We start from the raw sequence: 17807 nt of genomic DNA, 5'->3' as shown, positions 1-17807 counted from the left end.
AAGATACAATAACACTTATCATGTTCTTCCAGCGGCTCTGTTTGATCATGCCGCTTTAACATAATATGCCATGTTTTTAATGACAGTTTAACTGTACAAAAATAAACAGTAAAAAATAGTGTGCTTTTGCTGTAGAACTTTTTATTCATATAAAAGAAAATATAATTGCTTATTCAAATGTATTAACTACACAACGCTATGCAAATTTATTAACATGAATAGGATGATGTTCTAAATGCATAAACATCAGAAAATTAAATACGGATTAATTTGAATACAGATTTGATGCACAGCATTTGACATTAACAATGCATGTGAGGCATTGTTGTATTTCCTTTTTAGTTGATAAATCTATTTATTATCGTGCTGTTCTAGGCCTATATGGCTAGTTGCATTTAATTATTTGCATTTATATTTTTTCCTACTGTCAGCCTGCCATGCATTTTTTTTTTTTTTTTAGGCCTATCTATCAATCAGACGTCCAAATATTTTTGGGGGCCACTGTATGTATTGTATGCATCTTGTAAACATTGCTTTTAAATGGTGCCAAATTAATAAAATGAATTAGTGGATTAGATTTTCCAAATGGCCTCTTATCCTTCATGGTGGGAGGCGTGTGTAACTACATTACCCAGAAGTCTCTGGTTTATAGGTGGTGCTTTGAGCACCGTAAACATGGTAATCAAACAGCAAGAGCGCTATAAAATCTGCTTGATTAGAGAGCCGGACTTTAACATCACTCGCAGCTGTAATGCACACCATCATAAAGTCAGCAGAGCATTAATAACTCAATGGCCAGCGCTTTATGGCTTTGTCTTGTATAACTGATAGTTTGTTCAGCCGTCGCGCGTTGAGTTCACAGCGCTTTCCAGAAGAAATCACTTTATTGTTCTTAAAGCTCTGCGTGTGTTTGTGAAGTGAACTGTGTGGAAAATAAGGATGGCGGTGTCTAAATCTACAGTATCAATCGTTTTTATAGTTCTGGGAGGTTTGGCGGTTTTATTCGGGACTGTGCTGGTGTTTGTCGGACCTATTATTATAGACGACCAAATAGTGAAGGTAAGTCATGCATCTTACAGGTGCGGGAGACGCTCTAATTAAACATATTTGCATATTTAAGTGCATAAAGTTACAAAAACGCATGATTCAGCGTCGAAAAGCCTCGAACTGAGCTTGATATGACTTTTTGTATTTGCCTATTGCGTTTAAAAGACATAAATAGGCATAAACGACCATTAAGTTATTTAATCATATAGCATAACTTTATTATATTAATAATAGACTAGTTGTGGTGTTGTCAAGTCTGTGCGTAATCAACCACATTGCCACCTTGGTTTTATTCCTTTACTGTGAATTTTGTTTTATTTTTAATTTATGTGGTGTTTTGATTTGATTATTATTATTTTTTTAATAATGTATTGTTTATAGGCCAAATGCTGTTTTAGGGATGTAGTCTTGTATTTTACCTGGGTGTCACTTGCAACTCTTATTGTTTTCACAATTTATGTATCACAGTTTCTTCAAAAATATTAAGAAAAATGTTTTCACCATAGATAATAATAATTATAATAATAAATGTTTCTTGAGCAGCAAATCAGCATATTAGAATGATTTCTGAAGGTTCATGTGACTCTGAAGACTGGAGTAACCTAATGTTGCTGAAAATTCACAGGAATAAATTAAATTTTTAAAATATTAACCTAGAAAATGGTTATTTTTAAATTCATGCTTTTGTAACTTGATCAAATAAATGCAGCCTTTGTGAACATTTCAAAAACATTTTAGAAAACTTGAACAGACATCAAAATTCAAGATGAAACGTTTCTGTAAATCATTTTTATTTTTTGTGTGGTGTGACATATTTTTTAAAAGTACAAATATTCCATGTTGTCCCTCCAAAAGCCATACATCTGCATTTAATAATAAAGATGAGGTTTTTAAATGCACTTTGGACGCTAACCATATTGACATCATATCTTCACAGAATGTAGAGATTAACCCAAACAATGGACTCTCCTACACTATGTGGAAGGACATCCCGGTTCCCTTCTTTATGTCTGTATATTTCTTTCATATTGTCAATCCTGATGAAATCCTAAAAGGAGAAAAGCCCACGGTGGTGCAGAGGGGGCCATATGTGTACCGGTAAGAATTGTGTTCCCTTTTTCTGTAAAGTTACTTTAAATTTTAAAATGTTCACTTGATCAGACATGACTGGATTTACAGTATAATGTTTGTGGATGTTCAGACCTGCAAGTTAAAGCCCTATGACACTGAAGTTCATGGTAGGTTAGCCTGTTTGCCCCGGGCAGGTCTGCATGTGCATTCGGTCAGTTGTCCAAGCAGGACCATCATACAGTCGTTTTCTTTCTTCCTTTTAGGATATAAATTGTCCATCCTGGAGTGATTTGTAGAGCTATAATTTTACGCAATAAGACTTGAGGGTTAGTTTGCACTGGTCAGTATGAATCTAAAAGCATTGCTCTTGTCCATATAAACTACCTTAATATGATGTAACGTAACACAAGGGTCTCTTTCTCGGACTCAAGTGACCTTTTGTACAAAGAGGTTTGTCTGCTGTAGATGTGGCCTTAACCTTACCTAAAGGGCTGAAAAAATATGTAAAAAAAAAATGCATATAAAAATATTCATTTGAATATGGATTATGCATTTGTGTTGGGATTTTTACATTTACAAGACACTGTTGTAGTATTTTCCTACAGCTATGAGCCAAGAAGCAGGATTTTTTTGTTTGTGGATTCACTTATTGTTATCCTTTTTCCATTCTTTTATTTTCCTTATCTCTAATCTGAAACTGTCCAGTTTTTATTAGAGAGGAACTGTGATCCTACCCTCGAGCCATGCATACTACAGCATTTGAGTAAAAACAGACACGGCGCTGGAACTGAATGACAATGAGGAAGCTCCATGCTATCCAGAATTAAAATAATAAGATTTATCAAAAGATCATTTTGAAAACAAGTTTTTAGCACACCGTAGTTTTTATTGTATTATTTTAGTTTAGTTTTTTTAGTTTTATTTTATGTTTTGCACAACATGTTGTATTTTTCTAATATTTTATTTTATAAATCTAAGTAGTGCTTTTTAACTTATAAGAATTCAAATTAAAATACGAAGATTCCTCATAAGATCATTTTCAAAACCCAAATTTATTAGCACAATATTTTTATTGATGCTTAATTTTATTTAATTTTATTTAATTTGATAAATATCACTTACAATTCAGAATTAAAATAAGAAAATTCCTCAAGAAAAAAAAAAAAATCCAAATTCATTAGCACAACATTTTTATTTTTTTTGTTGCACAACATTTTATTTTATATAATATTTTATTTTATATATATCATTAGTGTTTTAACTTGTAAGAAATTAAAACGGGAAGATTCCTCATAAGATCATTTTGTAAATGCAAATTTATTAGCCAAATTTATATTTTTTTATTTTATATGTTGCACAGCATATTTAAAATGTATTTATAAAATATTTTATATTAGAAGTAATGCCTTTTTAACTTCTAAGAATTGAGAATTAAAATAAGATTTCTTATAAGATCCCAAATGACATTTATTTTTATTTAATTTTATTTTTGAACAACATATTTCATTTCAATATCAGTCATGTCTTTTAATGTATATGTTTCTAAGTTGTATTTCATGTATGTAGTATGTATACATGAAATATGTGCATACGTCTGTTGGCATGTTGTCCGGAGAGTAGTTGTTTTAGGCCAGATCATTTTGTGGTGTTCTCATTGGTGGTTAAATGTGCGTTAATTTCCTCCATCATATGATTGTGTGGCTTTTTTTAAATTATTTTTTTTTAGACCAGACACATGACCAACCTTTTAAACAAATCATGTGTTTGCATTTTGCAATCTGAGCAGGGGGCCACGAGTCTTTTTGTGTGTCTTTCTAACATGCTGACCGAGAAAGTGGTTCCTCAAAAAGCTGAATTTTGCTGTGTTAGGATAATATTGCTGCAAATCTGGCTAAATCACATTTCTCTGTTATCGTGACTCGTATCTGTTTCAGTGAAAAACGCTGGAAGGACAACATCACATTCTATGATGACAACCACACCGTCTCGTATAAAGAATATCGGCAGTATTTCTTTGAGGAGAGCATGTCTGTGGGAGATGAATCTGACGTGGTCACCATCCCTAACATGCTAGTGCTGGTGAGAATTCACGACCTTGTATTTAGCTCCCCATGAAAAGCAATGGAAAGAACTGTAAAACATTGGTTTTCCATTCACGGTTGCAGGGTGCGTCAGTAATGATGGAGAATATGCCCTTTCCTTTACGTGTGCTGCTCAGCACCACGTTCAAGACCTTCAAAGAGGGACCTTTCTTGACAAAACCAGTTGGAGAACTCATGTGGGGTTATGACAGCAAGTTGGTGGACTTCCTGAACAAATACCTCCCTGGAATGCTCCCAACCAGCGGGAAGTTTGGCTTATTTGCTGAGGTGGGTGTTTTCTGTGTCTTGTCACAGGAACTTTGTCAACCGTGATAAGTTTTGATTTCGTTGCTTTCTTCTGCTCCATGTATAGTTTAACAACTCCAACACCGGAGAGTTCACTGTCTTCACTGGTCAAGATGACATCCGGAAGGTTCATATGGTGGAGTCTTGGAATGGCAAGAAACGCGTAAGCCAAATGTCATTTGAGATCATAAACAAAAAAACACTAATTCTGTTCCAAAACACTAATTAGCTGCCTTAAACTAGGACCTGAAACTGCATGAACTTGCATCCTTAAAATGTGCATATATTGCATTGCCAAAAGGGTTCTAGTCAAAAACAGTGTTGGCAATCCCAAATAGTTTTGCAAAGAAATATATTGAATAAAACACTATATGCAATAAATATGTAATTTTAGCTAGTATTTGCATATGTAATATATGGAAATATGTATATGAAATTTTACACAAGTAAAAAGTCAATTTTCATTTTTTTTAAATGCTCACCAAGGCTGCTTTTTTCTTTTGTTTTCCTTTCTATTCTTTTCTCTTCACGTTTTTCTTTTACCCCATCTCGTTATATATTTCATAATTTTGTTTTTAATTTTTATTCTATTTTTTTCTGTTTGTCTGTCTTTTCTCTCTTTTCATTTCATTATTTACTAAAAACTGTAATATTGTGAAATATTAATACAGTTTGCAATAAATGTGTATTTTATTAGTAATAGTAAATTTACTAATTTAATAGTAAATTGTAATTTATTTCTCTAATGGCAAAGCTGAATTTTCAGCATTTTCTTTTCCTGTTACCTTTTTGTCTCTTCTCTTCTAATCAATATGTTTATGTAATTTTATTTTATTTTTTCCTTCTTCGGAGTATCATGCTGTTAGCATAGTGGCAAGTGATATTTGTGAGTTGCTGTTTATTAAGATTGAGTTACTAAACGTTGCCTTGGCTTTGATGCTGCCAGAGTAGAACAGACCTTGTGGTGTTGCATAAAGGAAGTGATGTCATGCTGTATGCCAAGGATCTTTGTTTTACTGTTGAAGGTGGATTACTGGAGGTCTGAACAGTGTAACATGATTAATGGTACAGCGGGTCAAATGTGGCCTCCGTTCATGACCAAAGAGTCGACGATGCCCTTCTACAGCCCTGATGCGTGCAGGTAACACCCTCACTTATGCCCTCTGTAAGATAATACGATTTTAATGACTGTACGGTTTCTAAGGGCACGTTTACTGGCAATTGTCCAAACTCAGGTCCATGGAGCTGGTGTACCAAAGGCCAGGAGTATCGCGTGGGATTCCTGTGTACCGCTTCGTGGCTCCAAAGACTCTTTTTGCCAACGGTGCAGATTATCCTCCCAATGAGGGCTTCTGTCCATGTCGACAGTCCGGTCTTCTCAACGTCAGCACCTGCAGACACAGTGAGTCTCTGCTGTCAAGACTTTTATTTTACCTGCTGCCTATACAGTCAGTTACGCTCTGGGGCTTTATGTCAGGATCTGTGTTCTTGTGTCAGTGAATATTTTGTTCATGGTTTTATAGCTAGTGTGTTATGGCCTACATGCTTTGATTACTCTACTTTTCTTTTTCTTTCTTTTATTTTTTTTAAACTTTCTACCCTTTTCTTTTCTTTAACCTTATCTTTTATTGTTCATAATTTTTAACTTTTCTGTATTTATTCATTTTATCTTCTTTCACCATTCTTTTTCACTTTTTCTTCTCCATTTTCTTTTTTTTCTTTTATTTAATTTCTTTTTCCTTTTCTGTTTTTCTTCTATCCCCCTTTTTCTCTCGTCTTTAACCTTATCGGTTTTTATTTGTTACTATCTACATTATTTTCAATTCATTTATCTTTTTTTCCTTTTGTCTTTTCCTTTTTTTGCTTTTCTATTCTTTTTTTTTATTTTTTTTTTTTTTTTTTTTTTTTGTCATTCACCTTTATTCATTTTTTTTTTTTTTCCTGTCTCAGATTCCCCTGTGTTCATCTCCCAGCCACACTTTTTTGAGGCCGATCCTGTTCTTTTGCGCACAGTCAATGGATTGAGGCCAAATGAGGATAAACATGGGCTTTTCATCGATATTCACCCGGTGAGAAAACCAGGCACACAAAAGCACATTTCAAGTATTTCTGGAAATAAAATGCTATTTTAAAAATGAAATTTCATTTTTATATGAAATATATATTATAAATGTATTATATTATAAAACGTGTAGCTATCAATTTTTTACAACTCCTATAATAATTCATAACAAAATCTAAAAAATATTTACTTCAAGGCAAACGACATTAACACTTGAAGGAATGTTTCTTTCTCATGGGGTGACTGAGCTAGTTTGAAACTTATCTCTCAAGGTTATTGATTATCGGTTGTTATGACTCAAAAAAAAAAAAAAACTAATGTCTTTATCTTTGAAATTGGCCATAAATGTGAAATTGGTGCTTATGTCTCTTATCTAAATTTGTTGTATAAACATCTGACTTTATTTAGCTTTAAATAATTAATAATTATAATTTTTTTTTTAGTGTTCTGCATTTGAGGTCAACACTACTTCTAACTGTGACATAACTAATACAGCATGCTTGTGGTTGTTACAAAAATCAGTATTTCAGCTTTGTCACTGGTTTGATAATGAGGTTACGTTGCTCATTACTGCCATTAAACCATTACAAATTCTGATAAGCTAATTGGAAATTATGGCTATCGTGACCTTTATGATATTTGTATAGCTTTCAGCAACTTAATGACCCGTTATAAACGAGATTAAGATTCGAAAGCTATGATCTTTTTAATGGTCAATGACTGACTAAAGGTTTTCTCATGACATATTTTAGGATTAAACCTTTGTTTTTAATTCAGTAGTGCAGGGGTTACACACAGCTGGAAATCTGGCATTTGCTCTTTTGATTTTATTTGGTTTTGCGCTGTAGTAGTGAGCATTGATCACTTTGCTGCTGATGTCAGAAGTGAAACTCCTGATGTCTGCATCCGTGGGCCTTTTGCCACACATGTACTTTGATAAGACAAACTCCACTTTATGACTTCTGATTAGCTGGAGATACGGACACGGCTTTACATCACTAAACTGAACAGAATTGCACAATCCTGACACGCTTCTTGGCCGGCTAGTCGTCCGGTTGCAAAATACGATGGTTATCTTGTTGTTCTCCCTTCATCTGTTTTCATGCTTGTTAATGAAAAAGACGTTTTTCTGAAAGTGCTGCAGGACATGTGAACAGCCTCTGCTTGGGTTGAATGTCTGGGATGAATTGACAGCATGACACCTGATTAGCTCCAGAGTCTGTGAATGCTTGGATTCATTACGAAGTTGTCACGAAAGCTCTTTGGATTCAGTGTTTTCTGCGGTTCACATGCATTTCTGCGCTCTCATTGAATCTATGCCTACAAAATAATGGCTTCAGTAGAGAACAATGCAGTTTAGTTCTGTTCTGTTTTTTTTTTTTTTTTTTTTTCATGCCTCCACGCCAGATAATTAAGATCCAGATGCCAGATCCTGTCAGAAAATATCAGCAAAGTAGTCTAAAAAAACCTGTTCACAGCAATTCTTGTCTGGTGTACCCAAAACAAGTGTTTAACAGTCTTCTATCAGTCAAGAAGTTGACTGAGAAAAGCCAGTGAAGAGCAGAAGCAGGAGACGAAGTGATGAAGTTTCAGTGTTGAGACTTCGTCTGACCAGCGCAAATTCAACAAGTAGTGTTAAACAACATTTCATAAACCTTGAGTTTCCATAAACATTCCCAAACAGCCCTTGAAACACAGTCATAAGACTAAACTATAAAAAAAACCCATATGAATGACTAATCGACGAATAAATCAAATGTCTGTTATAAATGATTATGATTAAATGGAATAATATAATTATTAAATGAATGAAGAATAAATTAAGTAAAACACAACAATGGTTGCTCTCTTGAAGCAAAACACACACGATTTGTATCCTTAGATCCTTCATGTTTAACATGCGTATTTACTGTGTAAATCCATTCAGCACATTTTTTTTTTCTGTTATTTTTCAAGATTCTGTCTGGGCTGAGTGCGCTTTCATTGTTTGAGGTGTTATTAGACTTTATGGGGGTAAATATGTGATGCAGCTTGTCCTTGTTGAAATTGAAGTGCTAGTATATTGAAAAATGTAGTCTTATGTTCTGTGCTTCAAGTTTTTTTTTTAAGTTCAGTTTTAAGTCCCCTCCCTAGCTCCAATTTAAAGAGTGTGGTGTGGCAAATAAATTTTTTTAAAGTGCAAGCTCTCTGAATTAATGTTCATAAAAACAGCATGCATAACTGCCACTGCAGGGCATACCAACTTTATTTCATGACAGCGACCATTTTTAGCTTTAATCCAATATTCAAGCTATAACTTGTGTGTGTGTGTGTGTGTGTGTGTGTCCCTGGGAATCTAACCCATTAAGTGTAAACAACCCAATTTTAACTGTACAGTAGTTCACTGTTTAATTTTCAGAGTACAGAAAGAAGCCTTGTTGGTCATTGAACCTTCTGGACTCATAAAACAGAAAGCCTTTCACTCAAAAAGATTATGCTTTTGGTTTATCAACAACTATAATATTTATGGGCCATTATGTTCATTTATAGTTGTGTCTTTTTAGCTCCATATGAATTGTTCTTGTTTTCAGATCATGTGTACTCCCTTTAGAAATTTTTAGTCAGGTTTTATTTATTTTGTTTGTTTCTAAACCTATAGCAAGGACGCATTAAACTTATCAAAAGTCATCTATTTCATTTAGCATATTAGAATGGTTTCTGAAAGATCGTGTGACGCTTGAAGACTGGAGTAATGATGCTGAAAATTCAGCTTTGCATCACAGAAATAAATTACATTTTATATTCAAATAGAAAACATTTGCACGGTAGTATGTTTTAGATACCAAGGAGAATATTTAAATTATATTTTGACATTTGATCTTCATCCAGGCTCGGGTTTCAGGGCTTGGGATCCTAAGAGCCATTTATGGATATTTTTTAATGAGTTTTTTTACTCATTCATCAGGAGCGTATATTCGGTTTAGCTTCTGTTATGTGTTTTTTAAAAGGTACCAAAGATGCACCTTGATCCATAGAATCAAGCTTATTAAAGGAACAGAGTTTTTATATATATATATATATATATATATGTATGATGTTAGCTAAACTAATGCGTAAAGTTTAAAGATATAGTGTAGAAGCAAATGGCTTACGTTCTCTTCCTGATCTGCATCTGTAATGTTTTAATTCAAAACTTTGTATTCCAGGAGACTGGAGTGCCAATGAACGTTTCCATTCGATTGCAGCTCAACCTGCTCATGAAGCGTGTGATTGGCATCTCGTAAGTACAGCACAAATACAGTAGGTCAATGGTCACAAATATCTGTGTCCGCTCTGAGGTCCAGTCACACAGAGCTCCAGCTCTTGTGAAACGTGTTTGTTTTTGACTGTTCTCTGTCTTGACTCATTTCTGTGTGCTGTGGTTTGCTCGTTTCAGAGAAACCGGAAAGATAGCTGAAGTGGTGATGCCCATGATCTGGTTTGAGGAGGTAGGAGTGAATTACAAAAAGAAAACAATGGCAAAAATATCTCATGATGTCTAAACCAAACTAGTCCCCAACAAATGATAAAATGCCTGAAATGTGCCAAAATACAGCATTTTTCCATTTTGAGTCAATTACAAGTTTGGTACACTTTAGTTGAACATCTCAAATTCACTTTAACATGGGGTTTAAAAGACCTTTAATGTTATCAGTTTTACTACACTGACACTATTGGATGAGTACAATACTGTGACTCTGTATTGTATAAAATACATTTTCTTTATCTTTCCCAGAGTGGCTACATTGATGGTCCCGTCCTCAACACGTTCCGCACCAATCTGGTGGTGCTGCCCATGGTCATGGAGTACATGCAGTACATCTTCATCGCTCTCGGACTCGCAGGCATTTTGGGAGCCGTGATGTTATACGTCACTGACAAGGTATGTGGCCTACTGCACTTATTTTGCATGTTTGAGTATTTTACTCTTAATATATTTTTGCTTCAGAGCGTGTGTGTTTGTTTGTGTGAGTGCATGTGCAATATGTGAGAGGAAGTGGGTTTACGTGATGTTGAGCAAATGTGGTTTGGTGTTTAATTGTGTCTGCAAAGGTAAGGTTTAGTTTATAAACCCAAATGCACCTTTAATATTCCTTTATCACCCCACATTAACATTCTGCATGGGTTTAGATGGTTTAAAGTGCAACATTTGCATGATTTGTTTTACAGAAAGCCATGAAAAAGACATCAGTATCTCTCTCACAAGGGGTCAGCACCAGCTATTTTTATATGCATATTCAAAAACCGAGATTACAGTGAGAATTACAATCAAAAATGTGTATGTGCATGTAATTTTCAAATCTCTAGACTTTAAAACAACTTTTGATTTGTTTACAGTGTCATTTCAAGCCAAAATTCATCTAAAAATTACAAATAGTTTGAACATACTCACCCTCACGCCATAGATGTACAGTGCCATGAAAAGGTTTTTGCCCCTATTTTTTTTTTTTTGCATATGTCTCACTTCAAAGATTCAGTTCATCAAACTAATTTTAATATTGCACACAGATAATGCAAGTAAATACAAAATGCAGTTTTTAAATGATGATTTAATTTATTAAGGGAAAAAAGCTGTCCAAACCTACCTGGCCCTACGTGAAGAATTAATTGCCCCTCCTGTTAAATCATGAAATAACTGTTATTAACCACGTTATTTTAGAAAGCTGAGTTAAATTTCACTAGCCAAACCCAGGCCTGATTACTGCCAGACCCGTTGAATCAAGAAATCACTTAAATAGAACCTGTCTGACAAAGTGAAGCATGTTTAAAGAGCAACACATTCCGCGATCTTAAGAAATTCATAAACCGATGAGAAACAAAATAGTTGACGTATCAGTCTGGAAAGGGTTATAAAGCCATTTATAAGGCTTTGGGACTCCAGCAAACCATGGTCAGAGCCATTATCCACAAATGGAGAGAACTTGGAACAGTGGTGAACCTTCCCAGGAGTGGCCGGCCTACCAAAATTACTCCAAGAGCACAAAGACGACTCATCCAGGAGGTCATAAAAGAACCCAGAACAACATCTAAAGAACCGCAGGCCTCACTTGCCTCAATTAAGGTCAGTGTTCATGATTCAACAATAAGAAAGAGACTGGGCAAAAACAGCATCCATGGGAGAGTTCCAAGGCAAAAGCCATTGCTGACCAAAAAGAACACAAAGGCTCGTCTCACATTTGCCAAAAAATATCTTGATTATCCCCAAGACTTTTGGGCAAAATTCTGTGGACTGACGAGACGAAAGTTGAACTTTTTGGAAGGTGTGTGTCCCGTTACATCTGGCGTAAAACCAACACAGCATTTCATAAAAAGAACATACCAACAGTCAAACATGGTGGTGGTAGTGTGATGGTCTGGAGCTGCTTTGCAGCTTCAGGACCTGGATGACTTGCCATAATTGATGGAACCATGAATTCTGCACTCGATCAGAAAATCCTGAAGGAGAATGTCCAGCCGTCAGTTTGTGGCAAAAACCTTTTCACGGCACTGTAGATGTGTTTGTTTCTTCATCAGAACAGATTTGGAGCAATTTAGCACTACATATCTTGCTCATCAATGGATCCTCTGCAGTGAATGGGTGCCGTCAGAATGAGAGTCCAAACAGCTGATTAAAAACCTCACAATCCACACCACTCCAGTCCATCAAGTAATGTCTTGCAAAGCTGCTTGTTTGTAAGAAACCAATCCATCGAGGCATTTTAACATCACTTCTGGCCAAATTTCAAGTCCATAATCCATAATAATGCTTGATCTGTGCATATTTCTCTCCTGATTCAGACTAGACCACTTTTGACTGGAGACGGGATACAGGTCTCATATTTTAGCTGGAAGCAACTGCTTGAAATTGAAAACATCTTAATGATGGATTTGTCTCTTACAAAAATGTATCTTTTCACTTTACAAGACAGTAACTGATCAACTGGAATGGTGTGGATTTTATTATTTATTTTTTCATTAGCTATTTGGACTCTCATTCTGACGGCACCCATCCAGTGCAGAGGATCCACTAGTGAGCAAGTGAAGTAATGCTAAATTTCTCAAAGTTTTTCCGCTAGGAAAAACAAACTCATCTACATTTTGAATGGCCATATTTTTATTTTTGGGTGAACTGTTCCTTTTAAAATAAGCAAAGCCTGATCATACTTAAATGTAATGTTGCTGCTTTGAAAAAATAATAATGAACAGCCAGAGCGAGATGATCCTAGACCGATGACTTTTATTATGAAAATGTGTCAAATCAAATTTCAAAGCATGTGATTTAAACCACTGCACGATCATGTTCATCTTGCATGCTCCCGCCCCATTTCAATCACTTGCACACATCATGCATGCACTGCTGCACACAAGCACTACGGCTGCTCAAATTCCCTTTAGTTTTTGTCCACTCTGATCTCAGTACTGTCACTGTGTCCAATAATCAACCTGAAGACCGCTGGCTCCAAATCAGTGTCACTGCCCACCTGATGTTCAATGAGGTCTGGTTATTCTTTTAGGAAAGCGTAAAAGATACAAAACACGACCCGACCAATGAGACGCAGGCTGAAAAATATAGCATGAACGACACAGGTGGGTTTTATGGCTCAGACACACCTCTCTCTCAAACTCTTCTACTGCACGTGAGGCATTTTTGGAGTCACATGAGCACATTGAAGTGAAAGCATGTCTTCATTTCACCTTTTATGGTCACCGCAAATTAATTTCATAACCCATCATAACTTTTCAGGCAGTGTTTCCTCTAATTTGTTTTCTTGCAGAGAAAAACCTTCTCTATTAGGTGGAAATTTCGGCCACCTGAGCAAACACATCTTTTATACCAGAGCGTACAGATGAAAAAGTGGTTCCATCATGCAGTTGCACCAATTTGGCCCTTGATGTAACTTAGTGATAATGAATTTTTTTATTTATTTTTTTTAAACGGTGCATTAACAGTGCCATTCTTTACCAAGCTTATTTTAAAATAACTGTCATGCAGAATTGTTGTTTTTCATACTACTTTTTAAAAAAAAATTAATTTTTATTTTTTTAATTAGACTTACAAAATATAATATAATAGCACTGCAATTTATTTCTCATTGACTAGAAATACAATGAAATGGCTTTCCCCACACATTTTGTATCTGCACAACATTTTATTTTTTATTTTCTGTGAGGGTGTGACGTAAGGTTTGAGGAAAAATTGCATTCGAGGGTTTGTATTGGTCTGTAGCATGGAGAACAAACTGGGTGCTGATTTGTAAGCATGTGTAGAGCACTTTCTGGAAAAAATTTTCTTTTCTTTTTTTATATACACGTTTTTAATCAAATCAATTGGCAGTTTCTTTTTCTTTTCTTTTTTTTCCCATTTATCCTGTATGCAAATGCAATTTCATCAAACAAAAAGCATCAATTAAGAGTATTTATTAACTTTTTACTTTTGTTTTTATTTTAATGATTTTTCTAAACTAAAAATAAAATGTCAGATAAAGGTGAAGTTTTTATATTTGTTTTAAGGAGATCAGTGGACTTGTTTTGTCATTTTGCTGTTGTACTGAATTGTTGTTCTTTTTCACCGGCAGGTAAAAAGTAGGATGGATGATCACCCCTGCGCAGATGTGGACCCGTACAGCTCAGCCAGTGAAAAGGCCCCATTACTACAGACTCCAGCAAGCTAGCACTATCCACATCACAGCCTGATTTCACAAACTCACAATCCACTGGACAACAAATAAAAGTCATTATATGGAATGCTGGGATTGAATGAATGAATGAACTGGTTTACGTACAGTCTATTCTGTGTGAAGGGATTTGATGTGGATTATGAACTCTTGAGTGAGGGTGTTCACGTATTTGTGTTTTTTGCCCATTGGTTGGGTCTAAGGTGCTGTGCGGGGTCAATACAACATTTTTAAAAGTTATTTTTTTGGACACTTGAAATACTTGACAAAATACACTAGACAATGGTGCATTTATAAAAAAAATAAAAATTATAAAAAAAATAAACATGTCTCCAGATCACTCCAAACCCTACTTCCTCAGAGGAAAAAACCGCTGAAGATATTTAACCTTTTATCTTGTAACCTTGAACCTTCATCCTGTAAATAAAGATGAAAACTTTGACAATAACGTGCCATTGAATGAAACATCCTCTGAAAGCAGAAAAAAAAATGCGGAGTCAACACACATTCTCAATACTCTGAATATTGCACTTGTATGTAACTGCTGTAAATTGTTCCTAAATGTGTCATTGTGTTTGCATTCTCTTGATTAGTGTTCATTATAAAATGAAGTGGGTTTATGTCAAACATTTTGAGACTTTATTAACAATGGCTTTCAATTTCATTGAAGTTTGATTCAAACAATACGTGGTCATACATTTTATTACTCATTAAATACTATTGTTAAGGTCTATGAAAGCTGTGCAGATGAGATAACTGTTAACAAACAGCATTGTGTTGCTGATTGAATGAAAACAAGAATGTTATCTCGCATCAAAGTCAAATAAAAAAATAGAATACTGGCTAATAATTAAATGAAGAACACTATCCTAATCATTTTTATTATGGTAACTGACTGATTTAGGCCTACCTCTTATTGGCAAGAATGATTCTCATAAGATTTATTTAAAAAAAAAAAAAATATCGAATCCAGGCACATTTGTTTTATTAAACCAACATAAAGGCACAGCAAATACTATTATATATATTTATCGCCATTTTTAAGATCGCAGTTCTTTTTACCGCCGCAAGATGGCAGCGAGTAACAAACAGCCCTGCTTGGGGAAAAACAATAGAACCCTGCCCAAAACACAATAGAAAATGTAATAGTTTTAATGGTTATAATGGGAATTGTATTGGTTTTAATGGAAACTATAATGGTGTCTACTGGTATGTGATGGATTCTATTGGTGGGATGTTAAATCCTTTTGGAAAAATGCCCAAAACACACTACAAAAAGGAATTTTGTAATGGTTTTACTGGAAAAAGCTAATGGTATTTTAATGGAAACCATTGGAATTTCTGTGATGGTTTCTATTGTGCTTCTATTGTTGTTGTTTTTTACAGGGTAGTACAACGCGAGGAGATGCAAGGGTTTGTGTTGAGCTCGATCTTTCTTTGGACTTGTTGCTTATTATTTGTTTACTTTGTTGGTCCTTTTTGAACGCCGTTTGTGTAATGGTTGCAGAACAGGTGATGAATAAATAGGCTGCTTGATTTTGGCTTTGGTGGGACATGACGACAGACGTCAGTCATTTAATTGTTTGATCAAATGTATTGCTAGGGACAATTTAGTAGCCTTTGGATATTGATAGGGACATGTCATACCGTTCCTAAATTATGCGTCCTTGAAAATCATAAGTGATTTCTGACTTTGCAAATATACTTCTCTCCTTGAAGAGGTCAAAAGGTAGGCTAATTGCGGTTTTTGTCACTCTTCTGATGAAGATGTCATGCACTTGTTTGGTAATGTAGCCTACTCACAGAGAAATTTTGGTCAGACTTTTTTTATTGTTCATCCTATTGTTCATCCATATTGTAAGTGACTTCTTTGTGTTATGAAATATGTTTTCTTTGGATTGTTTGATTACTGAAAAGACAATATAGGAAACTCTAACTAAATTAAACTGTGTTAGCTAAATTTCACATAAATAAAAATCTGCCAGAAAATCTATAGTTTTGTTTTTTTCTACTTTTTTACTTTAAGTTGATCTAGACACATATATGGAAACTAGTCTATCCAAAGTTATGGTAATCTTAAGATAATGAAAAGTGTATCTCTATATTCATCATAAGGTCCTTTTAAGGTGCAAATTTATTACTTTTTTGTTAACCTGGCAACACATCCCTTATGAAAAAAAACAAAAAAATAACAACATTGTTTAACCATGGAAACCATAAATTAACCATGGTATTTGCAGTAAAACTGTGGTACAAAAAAAAAAAAAAAGGTTATTTTGGCTACATTATAACCATGATTAATTTTCTTAAAGGGGTCATATGATGGATTTCAAGTTTTCCTTTCTCTTTGGAGTGTTACAAGCTGTTCGTGCATAGATAAGATCCCTAAAGTTGCAAAGATAAAGTCTCAAAACCAAAGAGATATTCTTTATAAAAGGTAAGACTCGACCACGGCCTCCTAAACCGGCTCATTCAAACACGCCCCCACATGTCTACATCACGATGTGGGGAGATTTGCATAACACCGCCCAAATGTATACGCAAAGAAAGAAGGCAGATTTTTATTCTTGCTGTTGTATTGTTGCTGCTGCCATCGCCATGTCCTGGAGATGCTGTGTTTCATTGTGAAAGTGAAAGTACTTTGTTTGGGCTTCCAAAAGAGGACACAACTAGAAATCAGTGGTTAAGTTATATTTACAACACTGTTCCAGAACAGTACAACGCAAATATTAGAGTGTGTGCAGCGCATTTTACGGAGGACTGTTTCCTGAACCTGGGAGAGTAGCCTACAATGCTGGCTTGCACAAAGGCTGTTTCTATAAAGTGGGGCAATTCCAACTTTGCAAGGACAGTCTGACGCTTCTGACTCACAGCCTGTAAGTATGTTTTCTCATTTAAAGAATTTGCCACTGACTATTCAAGCGTGAGTTTTCAGCAGTGTAGAGTAGCACTTGTTGTTTGTCGTTTCTCCGATCACAAATGCAGACATGATGATTTTAACACGATGCATAAAAAGACAGTATAAGTCATTATAATCAGTAATTATGTCCCCACTGGATGCAACAAATGCCTCGTTTATAATGGGTTTTATTGTTTTTGTCTCGTCGCACCGGGACACGGCATCACAATACGGTAAGGGGCATAACATTTCAGTCTCACGCTTGAGGTATTCGGCCAATCACAACGCACTGGATAGCTGGCCAATCAGAGCACGCCTCGCTTCTCAGAACGATGAACTTTGTAAAAATAGACGCGTTTCAGAAAGGCGGGGCATAGAGGAGCAACAATAATGTACAGTATGTGGAAAATAATGTGTTTTTTGAACCTTAAACTGCGTAAAAACATTGCATTACACCAAATACGCAAAACCATCAGATTGTGACTTCAGGGCACAGATTGTGAATAATTCCTCGTAATGATTCAGGAACCTGCTTCAAAGTTCCAAACCAATACAAATGATTTTAGATACGCAAAGTTCCGATCTATGTCAAATGATTTGTGATACGCAATTTGAGGTCCCGATCTGAATCAAATGATCCACGATACATGAAAGTACTTCCAAAGAGG

General features: G+C 35.2%; 1 protein-coding gene across 2 annotated transcripts; it reads left to right on the top strand.

Annotated features, from left to right (window-relative positions):
• The first annotated feature begins 682 nt into the window (after positions 1-682).
• scarb1 (scavenger receptor class B, member 1) lies at positions 683-15096 on the top strand. Of its 2 annotated transcripts, XM_058790168.1 has the most exons (13): positions 683-1059; positions 1985-2145; positions 4053-4197; positions 4284-4487; positions 4573-4668; positions 5531-5646; positions 5741-5907; positions 6456-6574; positions 9753-9826; positions 9983-10034; positions 10322-10468; positions 13080-13152; positions 14142-15096. In XM_058790168.1, the coding sequence occupies exons 1-13, from the start codon at positions 940-942 to the stop codon at positions 14150-14152; spliced, it is 1485 nt and encodes a 494-aa protein (XP_058646151.1). In that variant the 5' UTR covers positions 683-939; the 3' UTR covers positions 14153-15096. The 2 variants fall into 2 exon arrangements, with proteins under 2 accessions (XP_058646151.1, XP_058646150.1); XM_058790167.1 differs by lacking the exon at positions 13080-13152 and having other exon boundaries at positions 685-1059; positions 14142-15092.
• Positions 15097-17807: the final 2711 nt, after the last annotated feature.

The sequence above is a fragment of the Onychostoma macrolepis genome, chromosome 10, assembly GCF_012432095.1.
Source record: "Onychostoma macrolepis isolate SWU-2019 chromosome 10, ASM1243209v1, whole genome shotgun sequence".
NCBI lineage: Eukaryota > Metazoa > Chordata > Actinopteri > Cypriniformes > Cyprinidae > Onychostoma > Onychostoma macrolepis.
This window is presented reverse-complemented; position numbering and strand designations above follow the sequence as displayed.

What these genes read in the sequence shown, in the direction of transcription:
- scarb1 (XM_058790167.1), top strand. Translation starts at nt 940, where the DNA reads ATGGCGGTGTCTAAATCTACAGTATCAATCGTTTTTATAGTTCTGGGA. An exon ending in TACAGCCCTGATGCGTGCAG is followed by an intron (nt 5,647 to 5,740) that starts GTAACACCCTCA and finishes GTCCAAACTCAG; the next exon opens with GTCCATGGAGCTGGTGTACC. An exon ending in TGTTATACGTCACTGACAAG is followed by an intron (nt 10,469 to 14,141) that starts GTATGTGGCCTA and finishes TTTCACCGGCAG; the next exon opens with GTAAAAAGTAGGATGGATGA.